A 17,853-nucleotide genomic window follows, 5' to 3' on the forward strand; every position below is an offset into this window, starting at 1 on the left:
GGTGCCTTTTACAAAGCTGCGGCCCTGGTCATGTGATGTCGTCTACCTGCCCCGGGTCAGTTCCAGCCACAGGTCTCAGCAGCCTTTGATCAGGTCTCAGACACGCCATCACTTTGCTTGCTCCGCACACAGCAAGTGTGTGGTCTGTGTGATAGATGGACTGTAGCGGTGCATGGTAGCCAAAAGCTAATGTGCTCTACTGCAAGTATGAGAGTGGAGCACTGGAGTGGTCTATGGACCAGGCATGGCTCAGATGCGCTTAGTGCCTGCTCCACAAACAATCGGCATCTTTGTGCACTTTTCACCGTCTACAAACAAGGGAGCCATGGTCTGATGTGTGTAGCCTATGTGTCATTGGCATGAGAGGTCTGTTCAAATGCTGAAAGAATAAAAACACTGCTTAGCTCAGGGAGGAATAGGACCTTGTCTGAGTTTTATGGCTTGAGACGTTGTAACAATTGCCTTGCCATTTGTGATGCTATTTTTGGCAAATGTGACAAAACTGCTGCAATTTACTGTAAAACACGGGGTACAGCACCACTGTAACTGTCTGTTTATGACACTGAGATTTGGCGCTGAATAATTTAGTAGATACTTGGTGGTCTGCAGAATTACCTACTACAGTTAGCATGTTACCAAAGAATAAAACTGAAAGTTTAACTTTAGTGTCAATATCACTGTCCCCAAGGACAGCAAACTCCAAAGGTTGTGCTAACAAATTTGTAAAACGGTTCTGTTTCATATGGCTCACACAAGCTCTGAGAAAGCATGGCGCCTTATACTGCATTATATATGGTCTTCTCCCTTTATGTACAGCTGAGCGAGTCCTGTGGTATTTCAACACATATAGAGATAGGTAAGTTATTTTATTTTAGTTAGAACATATAGAAATCCCCACTCCTAGGGACCACTCCTCCTCTCCATCGCGGCAAACATATGTCCTCTGCATACAATCGTGTGAATGTAGCCTAATACAGTCATCTCTTATCCTATATTTGTACATTCACTTTTTCCGTATATAAAAGAAATATTGCAATATTTCTTAGTGTATGAAGAATGCAATACATTTTACACCGCAACAATAATCTGGTGCTTTCTTTACAGCTCACAGAGGTCTGGAGTATTTTCATGAAGAAAGTGGAAATGTGAATTACAGAGAGGTGCAGTTACAATCCGTACATTATTGATTACTATTATTAAATTATAGATTGTTGTTTTGATTGTTTTTTGAAATTTCTAAGATAATTATAGCTTTAAAAATATGAAAAATGAAGCTTTCCTATTACGGCAGAACCAGATGGTCTTGTTTTAATGTTTTTCAAACCACATTAATGGCTGCATTAGGGAAAAAAAGGTGTTTCATCAAAAACAATACATAACAAGTATGGTGCTTCTGATGTGGTTTTATATGCACCAAGAACCTTAATACACCTTAACCCCTTAAGGACGGAGGGTTTTTCGGCTAATTTCTCGCTCTCCAACTTCAAAAATCCATAACTTTTTCATTTTTACGTGTACAGACCTGTGTGAGGGCTTATTTTGTGCGTAACAAATTTTACTTTCCCGTAATGTTATTTATTTTAACATGCCGTGTACTGCGAAGCTGAAAAAAAATTCCAAATGTGGAAAAATTGAAAAAAAACCGCACGTGCGTCACGTTCTTGTGGGCTCAGTTTTTACGACTTTCACTCTTCGCTCCAAATAACACGCCTACTTTATTCTTTGGTTCGGTGCGATCGCGGTGATACCAAATTTATATAGGTTTTATTGTGTTTTAATACATTTTCAAAAATTAAACGAATGTGTACAAAAAAGAAAAAAAAAATTTTGCCATCTTCTGACGCTAATAACTTTTTCATACTTTGGCGCACGGAAAATGTGTGAGGGGTCATTTTTTGCGAAATGAGGCGACGTTTTCATTGCTACCATTTTGAGGTCTGTGCGACATTTTGATCATTTTTTATTTCATTTTTTATGTTATGTAAAAAGGTGTAAAAGTCGCATTTCGGACATTTGGGCGCCATTTCCCGCCTCGGAGGTCACCGCCGGCCGTAACCGTTTTTATATTTTGATAGATCGGGCATTTTGGGACACGGCGATACCTAATATGTCTGTGATTTTTACTGTTTGTTATGTTTTATATCCGTTCTAGGGAAAGGGGGGTGATTTGAACTTTTAATATTTTATTAATTTTTTTTATTTTTTAAACTTTTTTTTTTCACTATTTTTTAGACCATCTAGGGTACATTAACCCTAGATGGTCAGATCGCTCCTACCATATACTGCAATACTACAGTATTGCAATATATGGCATTTTTGCAGGTCATACATTACAATGAGCCACTGGCTCATTGTAACGAACCTGCATAAACCATGTAGCCTTGTGTCAAAAGAAGACCCGAGGCTACCATGGTAACCGATCGCCGCCCCCCGATGACGTTCGGGGGCGTGGCGATCGAAAAAAAGATGGCGGCGCCCGCGCGCCGCCGTCTTTTAAACGCAGCCCGCGACTTTGCGGGCGGCGTTTAGAGGGTTAATAGCCGCGATCGGTGCAAGCACCGACCGCGGTTATTAGCGGTGGGGGTTTTGTGCAAAATGCAAAAACCCCCACCTCTGTATGAAGAGGACTCAGCCCATGAGCCCTCTTCATACATCCCTTATACCTCTGCGCCGTAGAGCTACGCCTTCAGCTACCTGCACACAAAGAGCCTTAGCTTCCTTTTTAAATCCGTCCAACTGTTTTTTAAAGTAAACTTTGTCACATTCAGGAGTGTATCCGGCATCCTCCGGTTTTTCACAGACAGCATGTGTGTTTTTGTGGATCCATTAATGTCATGCGAATATAAACACATATAAACAGGTACAACATAGAGTTAAGATACTTAAAGGGGTTGTCCACTTTCAACAAATAATTGATATGGTTTGTGTGATGAAAAGTTATACAATTTTCAAATATACTTTCTGGTTCAATACCTCACTGTTTTTTAGATCTCTGCTTGCTGTCATTCTACATAAAGCTTCTATGTTTACTGCAGTGGATTGAAATCTGTCCATGGTCTTGTGATAGACACGCAGGTGTTTGAGCTGTTATATCACATGGCTCCGATTACTCTCTGTGATAATAATGGCTCATCCACCTGCATGTCCATCACATGACCATAGACAGATTTCTATCCACTGGAAATAAAAATAGAAGCTTTCTATAGCAGGGCATCAAGTGGAGATCTCGAAAACCATGAGGAATTGATACATAAAGTATATTGGAAAAATTTTATACATTTTCAATATGCAAACAATATTAATTATTTGCTGATCGTGGACAACCCCTTTAAATATTCACCCTACCTTCACCTGACCCCATATTGTTGAAACAATTACTTTCATGTGCATCTGTCCTGTGCACTAGAGTTCTCTAAAAGTGCATTGTCTATAATGCTGCGATTCACTAAGGTTGTGCACCAGAAATCATGAATGTGTCGCTTCCCCGCACTGGTCCAACAGAGTTCACCATCTTTTTTGTGGTGCTCCTTTAACATAGGGCGTGTGACACAATTTGACGGACGACCGCCCGCCACAATCCAAGCACACACACTTTAGGAACATGAGGAACGTGCACGGTCCGACAAAAGTGCAGCGCACGGCTCTTAGTAGATGTGCCCCAATGAATTCTGTAGTATGTTCCTCTGTAAGCTATCTCAGCAACAACCACTCCCAATCAGGCTCTTTTACTTGCAAGTATCACTGTAATATGGGTCATATTAATTTGGGGGAAAATTTGAATGAAAGATGAATGATGCTTAGAAGGAACAAAAATGTTACTGTTTTTAAAATAAAAAATAAATATCTTTATAAAATAACTGAAATAACTTCTATTTATCATAGTTATTGCTTAAACATCCCGAGGCTTTCCAAGCTGGAAGTGTTTATCCTGATGCATTTTATCAAGATCTGTGCTGGCAAGGTGGGGTTTGAAATTCATTAATTAATCTAATAATGGGAGACCTGGCACATACCATGACTTAATTTTATTAGGTTATCATCATTACAATGAGGACTGTATAAAACATATTGGGATCATATATTTTAGTTTAGTTCTTGTTCAATGTACATTTTTGGGTGTTTTGCACCTTATTTGTACCTTTTGTTCACCTACTCCATAGTTTGTTTAGAATTTGAGACATTTTTGCTGCCTTTTGCACCTTTTTTTCCACATAAATATGAATAGTGATAGAAGAGGTGCACAACTATGCCACCAAAAGATGTTAGCAAGTTTTTTTTTCCTGGAAGAAGGAAATAAAGAAAAATAGGCACAAAAAAGCTCAAATTGTGCCAGATGTAGAAAAGTAAATTGACACATTTAACACAGTAAAAAAAAACCTTTATGATAACAGGAAAAAAGAAACAAGAACTAGGAGAACTAACTATGATAAATGACCCAATTGACTTTGTGGCACATATGAGGTAATTTTTCTAAGTTTTCCTTTTTTTCTTTTTTGTTGCACCATTTTGGGTGTTTTGCACCTTTATTGTGCCTTTTTGCGCCTTTTCCATAGGTTAGTTAAAATTAGAGAATTTTTTGTTGCCTCAGGTTTGAATTGCGCCTTTTTCTTGGTCATAGACTGAAGCCATCTCATTGAAGTCAATGGAATATTTTTATATATATTATATGTTTTATATGTATATAGTATTTAGATATAAATTAAGTTAATTTCTGCAAACAAACGTTATTTATAAGGCGTAATGGCCACTGTGAAAATATATGCAATATATGGTGCCTTTTATAAATAGATATAGTGATAGAAACATCTAAAAAATTGAGTGGGCGGCACGGTGACTGAATGAGTAGCACTTCTGCCTTGCAGCACTGGAGTCCTGGGTTCGAATCCCACCCAGGTCAACATCTGCAAAGAGTTTGTATGTTCTCTCCGTGTTTGCATGGGTTTCCTCCGGGTACTCCGGTTTCCTCCCACATTCCAAAAAACATACTGTTAGGTTGTTTAGATTGTGGGGACAGGGACCAATTTGACATGCTTTGTGCAGTGCTGCGTAATCTGTGTGCGCTATATAAATAAAGAATTATTATTATTTTAAAAATTCATCAAAAATCTAGTAAACATAAAAACTTAGTTTGCTAAACCATCATTTTTTTGGCGACTCATTCATTTTGATAGTATCCACCTGTCCAAGAACAAGCACCAAAGCTTCAAGGATATATTTGATATTTGATAAGAAATCATCATAAAGTCACAATTAGACTTTTAAGATATCAAATCTATATGTATGAATGTCTGTAGCATAAAAACCTATTGAGTCATAAAAAATATCTGTCCAACTTATTGTATTAAACAAATTCAATCTTTATATCACACACTTAACACTATAAAAGGCCTGTATACTTGCTGCAAAAATTTGTACTACTGTACTCAAATGCATGTAAAAATGTTGACCCGTGTGATATACTGTATGTAGGGAGTTATCATGATGTGTCTGAAGACTCTCACTGGACCCCATTCTTGGAGACTAGTGTCAATTACATAAGGAGAACATATCCGCTGCCCTGGAATGAGGTATTGCACAACCATAATTGTTCTCTGCATATTTCTCACGAATTTGCAATTTACTGCATTACATCATTTCTGTGCAGGATGTCCGCAGGCCAGTGGTAGGATAACTGTGAATTTCTTATTCTCTGTGATATAGAGCACTCAGAAACTGGTTGCCTTTTTGTTTGGTGTAGCCTCCCATATGGTAGCTGATGTGAGCTGGCACAGCTTGGGGCTTGATCAAGGCTTTCTTAGAGCTATGGGGGAAGTAAGTATGGAGAAAGCACTTGTATTGTACCATTGTCATAATGTAAATACCGTAGTACAGTAAATACTTTGGTCGTTTATATAGATATCATACAATTAATGCCTCACTCACTCTCATCTTGTAGCAATTTTTATAAATTATTTTATTAATTATATAGTATTTGCTATTATAATTACTGCTGTTTTGTAAAATATTCATGTTTTTTTCTTTAGATTGATTTTCATGGATCATACTCTGAAGCACATCAGGCTGGTGATTTTGGTAATTTTGAGATAAAATAAAGTAAAAAAATGATCATCTACAATAAATCAGTAGTCTTATTTTTTAAAGGGGTTTGGTCACTTTACTTTCTGCAATATGCGGGGGCAGGATATAAGGTAACATTTCAATATACCGTGCAATATTTTAAGTTCTGTCCCACCTTCTTGAAATGTATAATAAATGTATAATAAAGTTCAGAAATGTTTTTATCAGGCAGACATTCCTGTCCATAAAATGGGAGGAGATAGAGGGTCATGTGATCCTAACTGACCATGAACAATGTACCTTCCAGCACCTTAACGTTAGTTGGCCACTTTAATTTATATTTTTGGAAAGGTTTTGGGGAAGGATAACAAACATTTAAGTCATTTACCTTCATAAGGAATTCACCCTCATTGTTCTGATCCTTGTGTACAATCCTGAAGCTTCTTCTTCATCTTCTGTCTTCTCTTAATTGCTGGACATCCTTTCTGGTTCACTCACTCGAGGAACAAGTGATTTTCGTCCCGTTCTGTGTATGCACTGTGTTGTAGCCTGTCCTGTGCTGTAAGTGTTCATAGAAGTGCTCTGCTGATTGGAGGTACAGCTTTTTAAAGATTTAATGCAAAGCTGGCCAACCCCTTTAAAGGGAACCTGAGTGCTACTTTTATCAGGGGCCAGGTCGCTATTGACAAAGTACTGTATATACCAAATGTTTAAAAAAAAATGTCTGTTATATGGCGTTTGAAATTAAGTATGTGAAACTTTACCCAGCTCACTGCCAGATACTTCAGTCTGAGTCCCAGAGAGGGAAATTTTAAATGACAACTTCCATTTGCTCTACGTACAATATATTCACTTCTCTGCTCGTGGTTCATAGATCCTGCCCCTCCCTCCCCCTGATTACATGTCAGTTCACTGCAGACAACCCTCTCTCTGGCATTTTAGTGCAAAGAGAGGATGTGGGAAAGGGGGGAGGCAGAAGCCTGGAAAGCAGTGAATATAATATAGAGCAGAGGAAAGTTGTTATGAGCCAGTTAAAGTTTCACATACTTTATTTCAAACATCATATAATACGGACATTTTTAAAAAAGATATTTGGCATATATTTTGCAGTACCGTATATACTCGAGTATAAGCCGACCCGAGTATAAGCCGAGACCCCTAATTTTACCACCAAAACTGTGAAAACCTATTGACTCGAGTATAAGCCGAGGGTGTAGTATACAGCCAGCCCCAAGTGGTATACAGCCTGCCCCCCTAATGTATACAGCCTGCCCCCTCATGTATACAGCCTGCCAGCCTGCCCCCTCATGTATACAGCCTGCCCCCTCATGTATACAGCCTGCCAGCCTGCCCCCTCATGTATACAGCCTGCCCCCTCATGTATACAGCCTGCCAGCCTGCCCCCTCATGTATACAGCCTGCCCCCTCATGTATACAGCCTGCCAGCCTGCCCCCTCATGTATACAGCCTGCCAGCCTGCCCCCTCATGTATACAGCCTGCCAGCCTGCCCCCTCATGTATACAGCCTGCCAGCCTGCCCCCTCATGTATACAGCCTGCCAGCCTGCCCCCTCATGTATACAGCCTGCCAGCCTGCCCCCTCATGTATACAGCCTGCCAGCCTGCCCCCTCCTGTATACAGCCTGCCAGCCTGCCCCCTCCTGTATACAGCCTGCCCCCTCCTGTATACAGCCTGCCCCCTCCTGTATACAGCCAGCCTGCCCCCATGTATGTTGAGCACATTTAAAAAAATAAACTTAATTCTCACCTTCCGGCGATACTCACCCCCGATCCTCTGCGGTGGCTCTCGATCCCCGGCAACTTCTTCTGTCTTCTCTTGCTGGCGGAGGAGCGTCCATGCGATCTCCCCGGCGGCGCTCACTATGATGCGGCGGTGTCGCCGCTGATGACGTCACACCGCTGCATCATAGTAAGCGCCGGCGGGGAGATCGCATGGACGTGACTCCGCCGGCAAAAGAAGAATGAAGACATCCGCAGCCGGGGATCGAAAGCCACCAACGAGGATCGGAAGCCGGCGCCGTGGATCGGGGGTGAGTATCGCCGGAAGGTGAGAACTAAATTTATTTATTTAATGTGCTGAACTTCGGGAGCCGCCGCCGGTGGATCCGGGCACCGGAGGGTGAGTATTACAATTTTTTTTTTTTTAATTGACTCGTGTATAAGCCGAAGTGAGGTTTTTCAGCACATTTTTTGTGCTGAAAAACTCGGCTTATACACGAGTATATACGGTACTTTGTCAATAGTAACCTATCCCCTGATAAAAGTAGCATTCTAGTGACAAGTTCCCTCAAAGATTGCACTCACGAACGCAATCATAAGGTCCTGTATGGTAGATCATAAACAGTTAGTTATCGATAAATACTTTTTATAAAATTTGCATTAACCACATCTCATTTTCATAACTATGGCTGGATGCTTTATGTTCACATTGAAACCATCCATCCTGTGTACAAATATGCACAATATTGATCTATCTAACCACATCTCATTTTCATAACTATGGCTGGATGCTTTATGTTCACATTGAAACCATCCATCCTGTGTACAAATATGCACAATATTGATCTATCATGAGGAATTTACCATCAGAAGTAGATCTGTTAGTAGATTCTTCCCATCTGCCTTTGCCCTAATCTGTAATCCAATAATCCTGGAATCTATCCTAACTTTTTTTAAACGTTATTTTAGTAATATGTAAATTAACTGCAGAGGGTACTAGGCCGTGGATTAGCCTTAGCTCTTAGTGCCCGGCCAGGCAAGTACAGAAGGAATCTGCGATCAGATCTACTCCTGTTAGTAGATTCCTCATAGTATGTTTCCTTTAAAGAGAATAGTTCAGCATGATTCTTTTATATAGCAAATGTCACCTTAGATTCACACTCCATTAAGCTTACAAGTGCTCCGCTGGGCGGCTCCAGAGTGCCATAAGCCTCTGGAGCTGAGAGCAACTAAGTTATAGCGCTTAGCCAGCCCTAATCTTCCCCTGTCTTTCTTATTTACTCCTCTGGCTGCCGAAAGAGCAAGAGAAGATGTACAATCACTATTTCAACAGGCAAAGGAGTGATGTAAAAAAAGGTTGAGTAACATTATGGCTACTGAGCTGAGGGAAGTGATTGAGCTTCCCCATAGTCGAGTTTACAGTGGTGGACCCAGAGCCTTTGTGGCACTACAGAGATGCCCAGCAAAGCACTGGTGGGTTTATCAGTATGTGCGTCTGTAGTGACTTTTGGACAAAAAAAGCTTAAATTAAAATTACACAAGTATGAAAGTAACAGCACTTTGAATCAGAATTTTTTTATACTTATATTTTTTTCCTTCCAGGTGGCGATGTTCTTAGTCAATATGAAGTTAACTTTGATTATCTAGAGAAAAAATGGTGGGTGAAATTCATTGATAATACGTACAATGTCCAGACAGTGGGGCACATTTACTATGGGCTTTGCGCCGCACTTTTGTCGGACTGTGCACGTTCTCCTAGGCTAAAATGGCTTGCACAGGTATTTAAGAAGTGTTTGTGTCGCTAAGGTAAAGGACATGGCCTGGCACCATCAGAAGAGCGCCTAATTCACATGGGACATGCAAAACTAATATATATTGCACTGATTGCTTGGAAATAGAGAAAAGTAGAGAGGTAGAGTAAAGTTTTCAACTACATCAGAATAAGTGGAGCAACATCTAATAAAGGAGACAAAGAGCTGCAGTTGGTTAAAGTTCTTCTTTACAGGGAACCATGTAAATGCCACTGGTAAATCTGCCGGAGGCATTTAAATCCCAGTGGCGTGCGAACACCACCATATTAGATTCGATCGCCGCCCCCTGTGAAGTCATCAGGGGGGGGGGCGGTTACTATGACTATGTCTCGGGTCTTATTTTATCATGTTTATTACAATGTGCGATTTTCGCATTGTAATATGTGGCAAATTCCCATATGCTGCCATACTGTAGTATGCCAGTATGTGGTAGGATCAATCAGACAACCTAGGGATAAAAAAATCAAATCACCCCCCCCTTAAAGTAGACATGTAATTTGGGGCGCACAGTGAAGTCAGTAAAATCCAACCCCCCATTTTTTCACTAATTTTCACACAGCTCTTTATATGGAAAAATAAAAAAAGTTATAGCTTTTTGAAGGTGGGGAGTAAAAAATGTATACGCAAAAACAAAACAGGGCCAGGTTGTTAAGGGGTTAAAACCTGTCTTTCGCTTTTTTCGAGGTATATACCTGTGAAGGACCTTCTTAACATATATCAGGAGCTTTATAACAAAACGATGATCACGGAGAGTGTAATAATTGACTGCACATACATACTTTTTGTTGAATTGTGAGTATAAAGATATGGTAGTCACATATGGAAAAAGAAAATAAATTAAAAAAAGGTTCATTTTTTTATTGTTTTTTTTTTTTTTCTGTTTTAGATTTGGGGAATATATGGCTGTTTCCAAGGTATATATTTACCAAACTAAAGTATATATAACACTCATGTGAAATTGATTATTAATTGTGTTTTCAATGGTCCATCAGCTTTACTCCACATATGCTAGAAAATCACCATTTCTTGTGGAAAGGTTCCATGAATATTTTCTTGGGGGCGTGGACGACATGGCTGCTTGGTCAACAAACATATTTCATGTAGTGAGCTTCCTGTTAGAGAATGGCACAAGGTTTGTTACACATTTTATATTGGGTTAATCCTTTGTTATTCAGGTTTAAGGGAAATATTAATACCTATTTCTGCAATGAACATTTGGCATGTATCAACAAGATAAATCATAGATCACTGCTGCACTACTACTACCTACCATGTTTAGGTAAAACATTCATGGCTGAAATTATTACACAGTTTATGATCTTAAAGAGAACCCGTCATGCAAAATAACCCCCCTAAACTAAATATATTTTCATAAACTGCCATTAGAGAGCATTGCCTCTATCCCTTTATTGTCCCTCTACATGCCTGTAAACCTAAGCAATGAGGTCCTAAAGCTGTATGCAAATGACCTGTGAAATGTCCAATGAAGCACTAGCATATTCAAGCTGTCCGCTCTATTCATGAGTGGGAGGCACAGCCACGCCCCCAGTGCTTGACTGACAGCCTGTATAATGATGTGAGGCTGTATAATGATGTGCTTCCTAGTGCTAGTGGCCACTCCCCCTGCAGCCTGTGTGTGTATAGGAGAGATACAGCAGCTCCAGGCAGCCATGTTACAGCAGAACATGTCAGATTCATGTGTAGCTGATGTCTGTGTCTCTCACCTGTATATTAGGAGGATGCAGCATGTCAGCAGATGCAGCACACACACTAGCCATGCTTTACTATACATTACACACAGACATGAGCAGGGGGAGGAGAGGGGGAAGGGTAACAGGGGTGACATCACTGCCTCTGACCATGTGACCAGCCTCATTTACATAATAAAGAATAGATGATTTTACAATGATTAATGTATGAAATAACTAGATAAAGGCTGGGATGGGATCCTTGTGAGCTGCTCCAACAGGTAGTAGTGACAGGACAAGTGACACAGACCTGATGACAGGTGTCCTTTAATGAGATTTATCATATATATTTAGGTTTGGTCAATAATATCAAATCTATGCTTGCACACATATTTATTATGTGTTTGCGTCACTTTTGTTTTGTGGTTGCACTTTATCAGACACTTTAGAAAATTGTGCATCTGTAGGGGCATGGTAGTTTTTAGTTGCTGTATAATGAAAGTGCACCAACAATAAAAAGGTGCAACTGTGTCCACACTTTCCATAACACTGCAGATTGTACCAAATAATTGAAGACCGTGCACCAGTCTTGAAAAATTTGGCGCACCATACATATTTGTATACTGCAGCACTCTTTTATAAATCTGGTCATTGTCTTTGGATCCAGCTGCAGGTACCCATACGGAGGGAGCATAGCAGTAATGAAAAGTACAGCTCTATGCACAGTTCATTGGTTTAGATTGATGATGTAGCTTTCTCCTCTTACACATTTCAGTCTGTAATATTTCCAGCAATGTCACAGCTACTTCAAATGACTAATCAATGGGGGTGTTAGGAGTCAATCTGATACTAAGGATAATTAACCAATGCTATCTTTCCCTTTAATTAATTGTTATCGCCGGGATATATAATCGAATCTACTGTATATATTCCAGGGGGGTCAAAGCAAAAGAAAATAAACTAAACCAAATAAATCATGGTTTTGTTTCTTTTAGTTACTGTCACCTACCTGAAAATCCTATCTTCATACAGTGCAATATGCAGAAGAGAGAATTCCGACTGTAAGTAGAGAGCATAATGTCAATGCATCCATACATCTGTTTGCACCAGGATCTGACAATAACAGGGAAACTTTTGTCCGAAAGCATTTGTGAGAATGTTTCTATCACTTTGAGGGTGCATGGCCTCTAACACATGCATTTCAAAACGCACTGCAGCAGCTGAAGAGAGATTTGCCTAAATAAATCGATGTTAACATCTGTGTTTACAAAATGCAACATTGTGTTAACAAACACATGCTTTAATGGATGTGTTTTGTAAACATCAATTTAATTAGGCAAATCTCTATTAAGCCGTTAGCTCACAGTGTCAGGTCCGATCAGGACCCAAGGGCTGCCTGTAAGCATTGCCTGTAAGATGGCGTCTATGACGTCATCTTAAAAGCACATTGTCAGTCTATGCATGTGCATGTGCATAGGCTGACAATGCTAATACCCTGCAATACATCAGTATTGCATAGTATTATAATGAACAACCAATCACCATGTCCCATGGTGCAAGTAATGAAAAAGTGTTAAAAAAATGTTATTGTATTAAAATAAATAAATAAAAATGCCCATAATTCCCATAACATGTAAAGAGACATATAATGCGCAAAAAATCTAAATCAGAACACAAACCCCATATACATAATATCACCGCATCCGTAACAACCCATAGAATAAAAGTAAATACTTATTGAACCCACATGATGAAAGCCATTAAAAAAACAGAATGATACTGTTGCAAAGTACAACATGTCCCACAAAAAACAAGCCATCAACCAGCTCCATAGCCAAAAAAGTAACAATGTTTTCCACTCGGAAGAAGGCGATGCAAAAATGCTAGATTTTTCCCCACATAAGGGTTTAGTAAAACATAAGAAAAAATATTCAAGTATGGTATCCCCGTAATTGTATCGACCTATAGAATAAAGATAGCAAGATTACTAGACTGTATGGTACAGAATTTATGCTTTTCTACTCCTGCTTTTTCAACAATAGGAAATACCAACCCCACTTGGCCCCAATAATGAAAAAGCTAAAATTTTATAGCATACAAAAGGGGCCGATGAGGAAACTAAAATCCTGGCAGCTAAAGGGCGCTCCTTCCCTTCATGCTGTGTGCCCATAAAACAAGTAACGGCCACATGTGGGGTGTCGCTGTACTCGAGAGAAATTGCATAATAAATTTTAAGATGGGTTCTTAAAATTCTGAAAATGTAAAGTAGACATATGGGGAATGTTATTTACCAACTTATTCAGGTGGTAAATCTATCGGCCTGAAAATGCAATAATTTCACATTTTAAAAAATTCCCCATTTTTCTTTTTTTTGTAAATAAACGCAAAACTTATTAGACAACATTTAACACTAAGAGGAAGTACAACATGTGAGGAGAAAGCAATCTCAGAATCATTCGATAAGTAATGGTGTTCAAAAGTTATAACCATATAAAGAGACGCATGTCAGAATACAAAAAATGGGGCTGAGCCTTAAGCTTCAAAATGGCTGCATCCTTAAGGGGTTAAGCTGCTGCAGTGTGTTTTGAAACACCTGCGTTAGACGCAACGTGTGAATTTACCCTGAGGCTCTTTGTATATGAATGTGAAATGAGGACGTATGTAGGCCGTTGTTTCAGTGGCTATCACATGCCCCCATTTACTTCAGTGGGGTTTTATTCCTGCCTTTATTTGCGGCTCAAGCTGTTTTCTTTTACTAAGGATAAATCTATAGCAAAATCTTTAAAAAAAATACATGGTAAAAACACATATGGTTTCACTGCAGTATTTCTTCAAGATTCAAGATTTCAATGTGGGTCTCTGCACCCACACCCTGTGCAGGCGCCCTTCTTTGTTTATATTTTTATTAGGGTCTTCGATTCAAATTCTTGTCCCTGTGGGGTTACATTTATGCTAAGGTCACTTCTATTACAAAGGAAAAAGCTGATTTGATTTTTTGCATTAACACTTTACTACTTTATAGTCCAGGAAAAAAACAACTACAGAACAATGAATCCTACAGAGACTTTAATACAACATCACTTATAAAACCAATGGGAACTTATATAATCTCATCAGAGACTGGAGTGTATTACCAGCTGAATCACTGGGCAGAGGTACTCACTATATTCCAATTTTTGTATGCTGCTTTTCAGAATGATCTAGTTTTCTATTGTGACTTCAATGACAGCATTTTTGTATGTTATTGTGCATACTAATAGTGATGCCAAAATAAAGATGTTTCAGCACTATTCAAGACATGCATCTTGTCTAACCCAGTGGTAGATTTCCTTTCATAGGTCCGTTTATCCCTTCTTATGAACAGAAATGTCTTTCCACTGCCCAGCACAGTTTCTTCAATTTTCTTCTGTATGACAGAAGGTAGCCTTCATAGTAATTTATATTGACACAAAAGAAAAAAAACAGTAATTAATTCCTAAAGTGTTTCTCCTATTATGGAAGAGAACAACAGAATTTAAAATGTTGGTATGAACCTATTTTCAAAGTTTGATGTACTGTATAAATGTATCCTCACAGTCATTGTCCTAGACCAGTGGTGGCGAACCTATGGCACAGGTGCTAATTAAGTGTTAATGAAGAACATGTTACAGATAGAAGTAACAAAACAAAATGAGCAATTATAACATGTATTTTGATGTTGCCATTGCAGAGCTCAATGCAGTTAATCGCCAGTGCCACGAATGCTGTAAATATGAAAAACTTGTTTAAATTCCAGTATTCAAATCATATTAATACACCTTCAGCCACCTACTCTGTGAATTCTCCATATTCCAGGCTGGGATGGTAAGTACTTGCTGCTATGTTACACCTGGCATTACAGTGGATGACAATAGTAGTACAGGCGGTCCCCTACTTAAGAACACTCGACTTACGACCCCTAGTTACAAAGGGACACTGGATATTGGTAAATTATTGTACTTTAGCCTTGGGCTACAATAATCAGCTATAACAGTTATCACAGGAGTCTGTAATGAAGCTTTATTATTAATCCTGATTCTTATAACAACCCAACATTTTTAAAATCCAATTGTCACAGAAACCAAAAATGTTCTGGCTGGGATTACAATGATAAAATATACAGTTCCAACTTACATACAAATTCAACTTAAGAACAAACCTACAGACCCTATCTTGTATGTAACCCGGGGACTGCCTGTACTCTATTGGATGACTTACAAGAAAGGATATAAGCAGGTGTGGGATTCAGATTTTTAACAACATGTTCCCTTCTTTTTGTGCATGAATTAAATGCATAGATCCAGAAGGTAGCAACTGAACCATGTTTTATACATAAATACAGCACCAGAGCAAAGCTCACACCATTACTACAGCACAAAAAACAAGTTCTATACATAAATGCAGCACCAGGGCCAAGTTCTATACATAAATATAGCAATAAAACCAAGATATGTACATAAATACAGCACTAAAAACAAACTCAGTACATAAATACAGCACTAGAACCAAGCTCAGTACATAAATAGAGCACCAAAACTAAGCTCGGTATATACAGTGCCTTGTGAAAGTACTTGCCCCCTTGAACTTTTCTACCTTTTGTCACATTTCAGTCTTCAAACATAAATATATAAAATTGTAATTTATTGGATATTATAAACTTCTGTAAAAAATAATAAACTGAAAAGTTGGGTGTGAAATATTATTCGCCCCCTTAAGTTAATACTTTATAGCAGCATCTTTTGCTGTGATTACAGCTGCAAGTCGCTTGGGGTATGTCTCTATCAATTTTGCATACTGAGAGACTGAAATTCTTGCTAATTCTTCCTTGGAAAACAGCTTGAGCTCAGTGAGGTTGGATGGAGACGGTTTGTAAACAACAGTTTGGAGCTCTTTCCACAGATTCTCAGATTCAGGTCTAGACTGTGACTTGGCCATTCTAACACCAGGATATGTTTATTTGTGAATAAAGATGGGCAAATCGATTCTAAAGAAGTGGAATTCGATACGAATTTCACAGAAAATTCGATTTGTCACAAATTTTTTTCCTCTTTTTTAGCTAAATGGGCACAAGCACAGCGTGTTACATGGGGCAGAGAACTCTGGGAAGGAGAAAGGAACACCGTCGATGACATCTGCAGACCTGTAAGCCAATCAGCGATCGGCAGGTTAATGTGATGTCACACAGCCCTATAAATACAGTCAGCCATTTGCAATCTTAGCATTTCATACTGCATTTCAAATAGCAGTTCTTTTTTGTTAGTGAAGCGACTAGGAAGAAATCTGTTTCATATCCACACAACTGCTGTAGTGATTTCTTGGCCACTCATAGGGTGTGCGTTTTGGGGGATCCCCCAAACAGTATACCCCAAACAGAAGTTCTTTTTTGTTACTGAAGGGAATAGGAAGACATCTGTGTCATATCCACACAGCTGCTGTAGTGATTTCTGCTCCTCTTCCAGGGTGTGCGTTTTGGGGAATCTGTATACCCCAAATAGCAGTTTTTTTTGTTACTGAGGGGAATAGGAAGAAATCTGTGTCATATACACAGAACTGCTGTAGTGATTTCTCCTCTTCTCCCAGGCTGTGCGTTTTGGGGCATCTGTATAATGCAAGTTTCAATAGTTTTTTGTTGTTAAAGTTGAGAGCAAGAAATACGTGTCAAATCCACGTAGTTGATTAACCACTATGTCAGACAGAAAGGTGGTAGGTGGAGCAGGCAGAGGTCGCAGCACAGTAAGGGGACGTCGCAGCAGGGGTGACTCTGTGAGGCCAGAACTGCCGTTGTCATCTAGCGGCAGTGTGTTGATCAGGAATCCAATTCCTCAAATATAACATCTGATAACCCCAGCCAAGAGTCCTTGGGTTCTTCAGAAACAACAATTAGTTGGCATGGCCCAGAAGCAGGTCAGCGGCCCTCACCCGTCCTCAACTAGCCTCTGGCTGAGGGAAATGAACGGGACAGAGAGCTACTAGGTGGTATGGGCTCAGCGCCACTATACAGCGAGGGTGAAGTGTTTGAGGACAGTCAGCAGCTGCCTGGCAGTGAAGAGTTGGGGCAGACATCCGCTGCTTCGTGCAGTAGGCAGGCTGTGCATACTGACACCGTTGAGGAGAATAGCAGTGACAAGGAAACACAAATTGACTATGAAGCAGATGATCACCCTTGGGAGCCGGGTGTAGCAAAGGGATTCAAAGCCAGTCGAAGAGAGTGTCAGCTTGCGCGTCAGGCAGTGGAGCAGGCAGCAAGTCGCTACTGTGGCCATGAGTCAGCAGGGTGGCAGCAGCCGCGGGGTACAAATCCCAATTTGCAGGTCCAAGTAAGCAGTGGCACAGGGGCTCAGCGAGGCACCGGTGGTAGTAATCACAGAGTGTTGGCGGTAAAATCACCATTTTGTCAGTGTGGCAGTATTTTGTTAAGACACCAGAGGAACCTAGCGTGTGTATATGTGGATTCTGCGGGCAGAAAGTGAAGCGTGGCCAGTGAGTTAACCTTGGCACCATGGCCCTGTGTCAATACATGCAGCATCATCATCCAATGGC

The 17,853-nt window shown here is 39.8% G+C and overlaps 1 protein-coding gene across 2 annotated transcripts in view; it reads left to right on the forward strand.

Annotated features, from left to right (window-relative positions):
* Positions 1–720: 720 nt before the first annotated feature.
* The window catches only part of GPLD1 (glycosylphosphatidylinositol specific phospholipase D1), a 39,333-nt gene continuing 22,200 nt past the window's right edge, over positions 721–17,853 (forward strand). For both annotated transcript variants that reach the window (XM_072152435.1, XM_072152437.1), the window contains exons 1-13: positions 721–856; positions 1,105–1,160; positions 3,883–3,961; positions 5,470–5,567; positions 5,701–5,811; positions 6,024–6,072; positions 9,399–9,453; positions 10,292–10,399; positions 10,494–10,521; positions 10,600–10,739; positions 12,291–12,356; positions 14,318–14,450; positions 15,005–15,138. In XM_072152435.1, coding sequence (XP_072008536.1) covers positions 769–856; positions 1,105–1,160; positions 3,883–3,961; positions 5,470–5,567; positions 5,701–5,811; positions 6,024–6,072; positions 9,399–9,453; positions 10,292–10,399; positions 10,494–10,521; positions 10,600–10,739; positions 12,291–12,356; positions 14,318–14,450; positions 15,005–15,138 — 1,145 coding nt within the window. In that variant the 5' untranslated portion in view covers positions 721–768. The remainder of the gene's footprint in view (positions 857–1,104; positions 1,161–3,882; positions 3,962–5,469; positions 5,568–5,700; positions 5,812–6,023; positions 6,073–9,398; positions 9,454–10,291; positions 10,400–10,493; positions 10,522–10,599; positions 10,740–12,290; positions 12,357–14,317; positions 14,451–15,004; positions 15,139–17,853) is intronic.

Source organism: Engystomops pustulosus, chromosome 5 (genome assembly GCF_040894005.1).
Source record: "Engystomops pustulosus chromosome 5, aEngPut4.maternal, whole genome shotgun sequence".
In the NCBI taxonomy this organism is placed as follows: domain Eukaryota; kingdom Metazoa; phylum Chordata; class Amphibia; order Anura; family Leptodactylidae; genus Engystomops; species Engystomops pustulosus.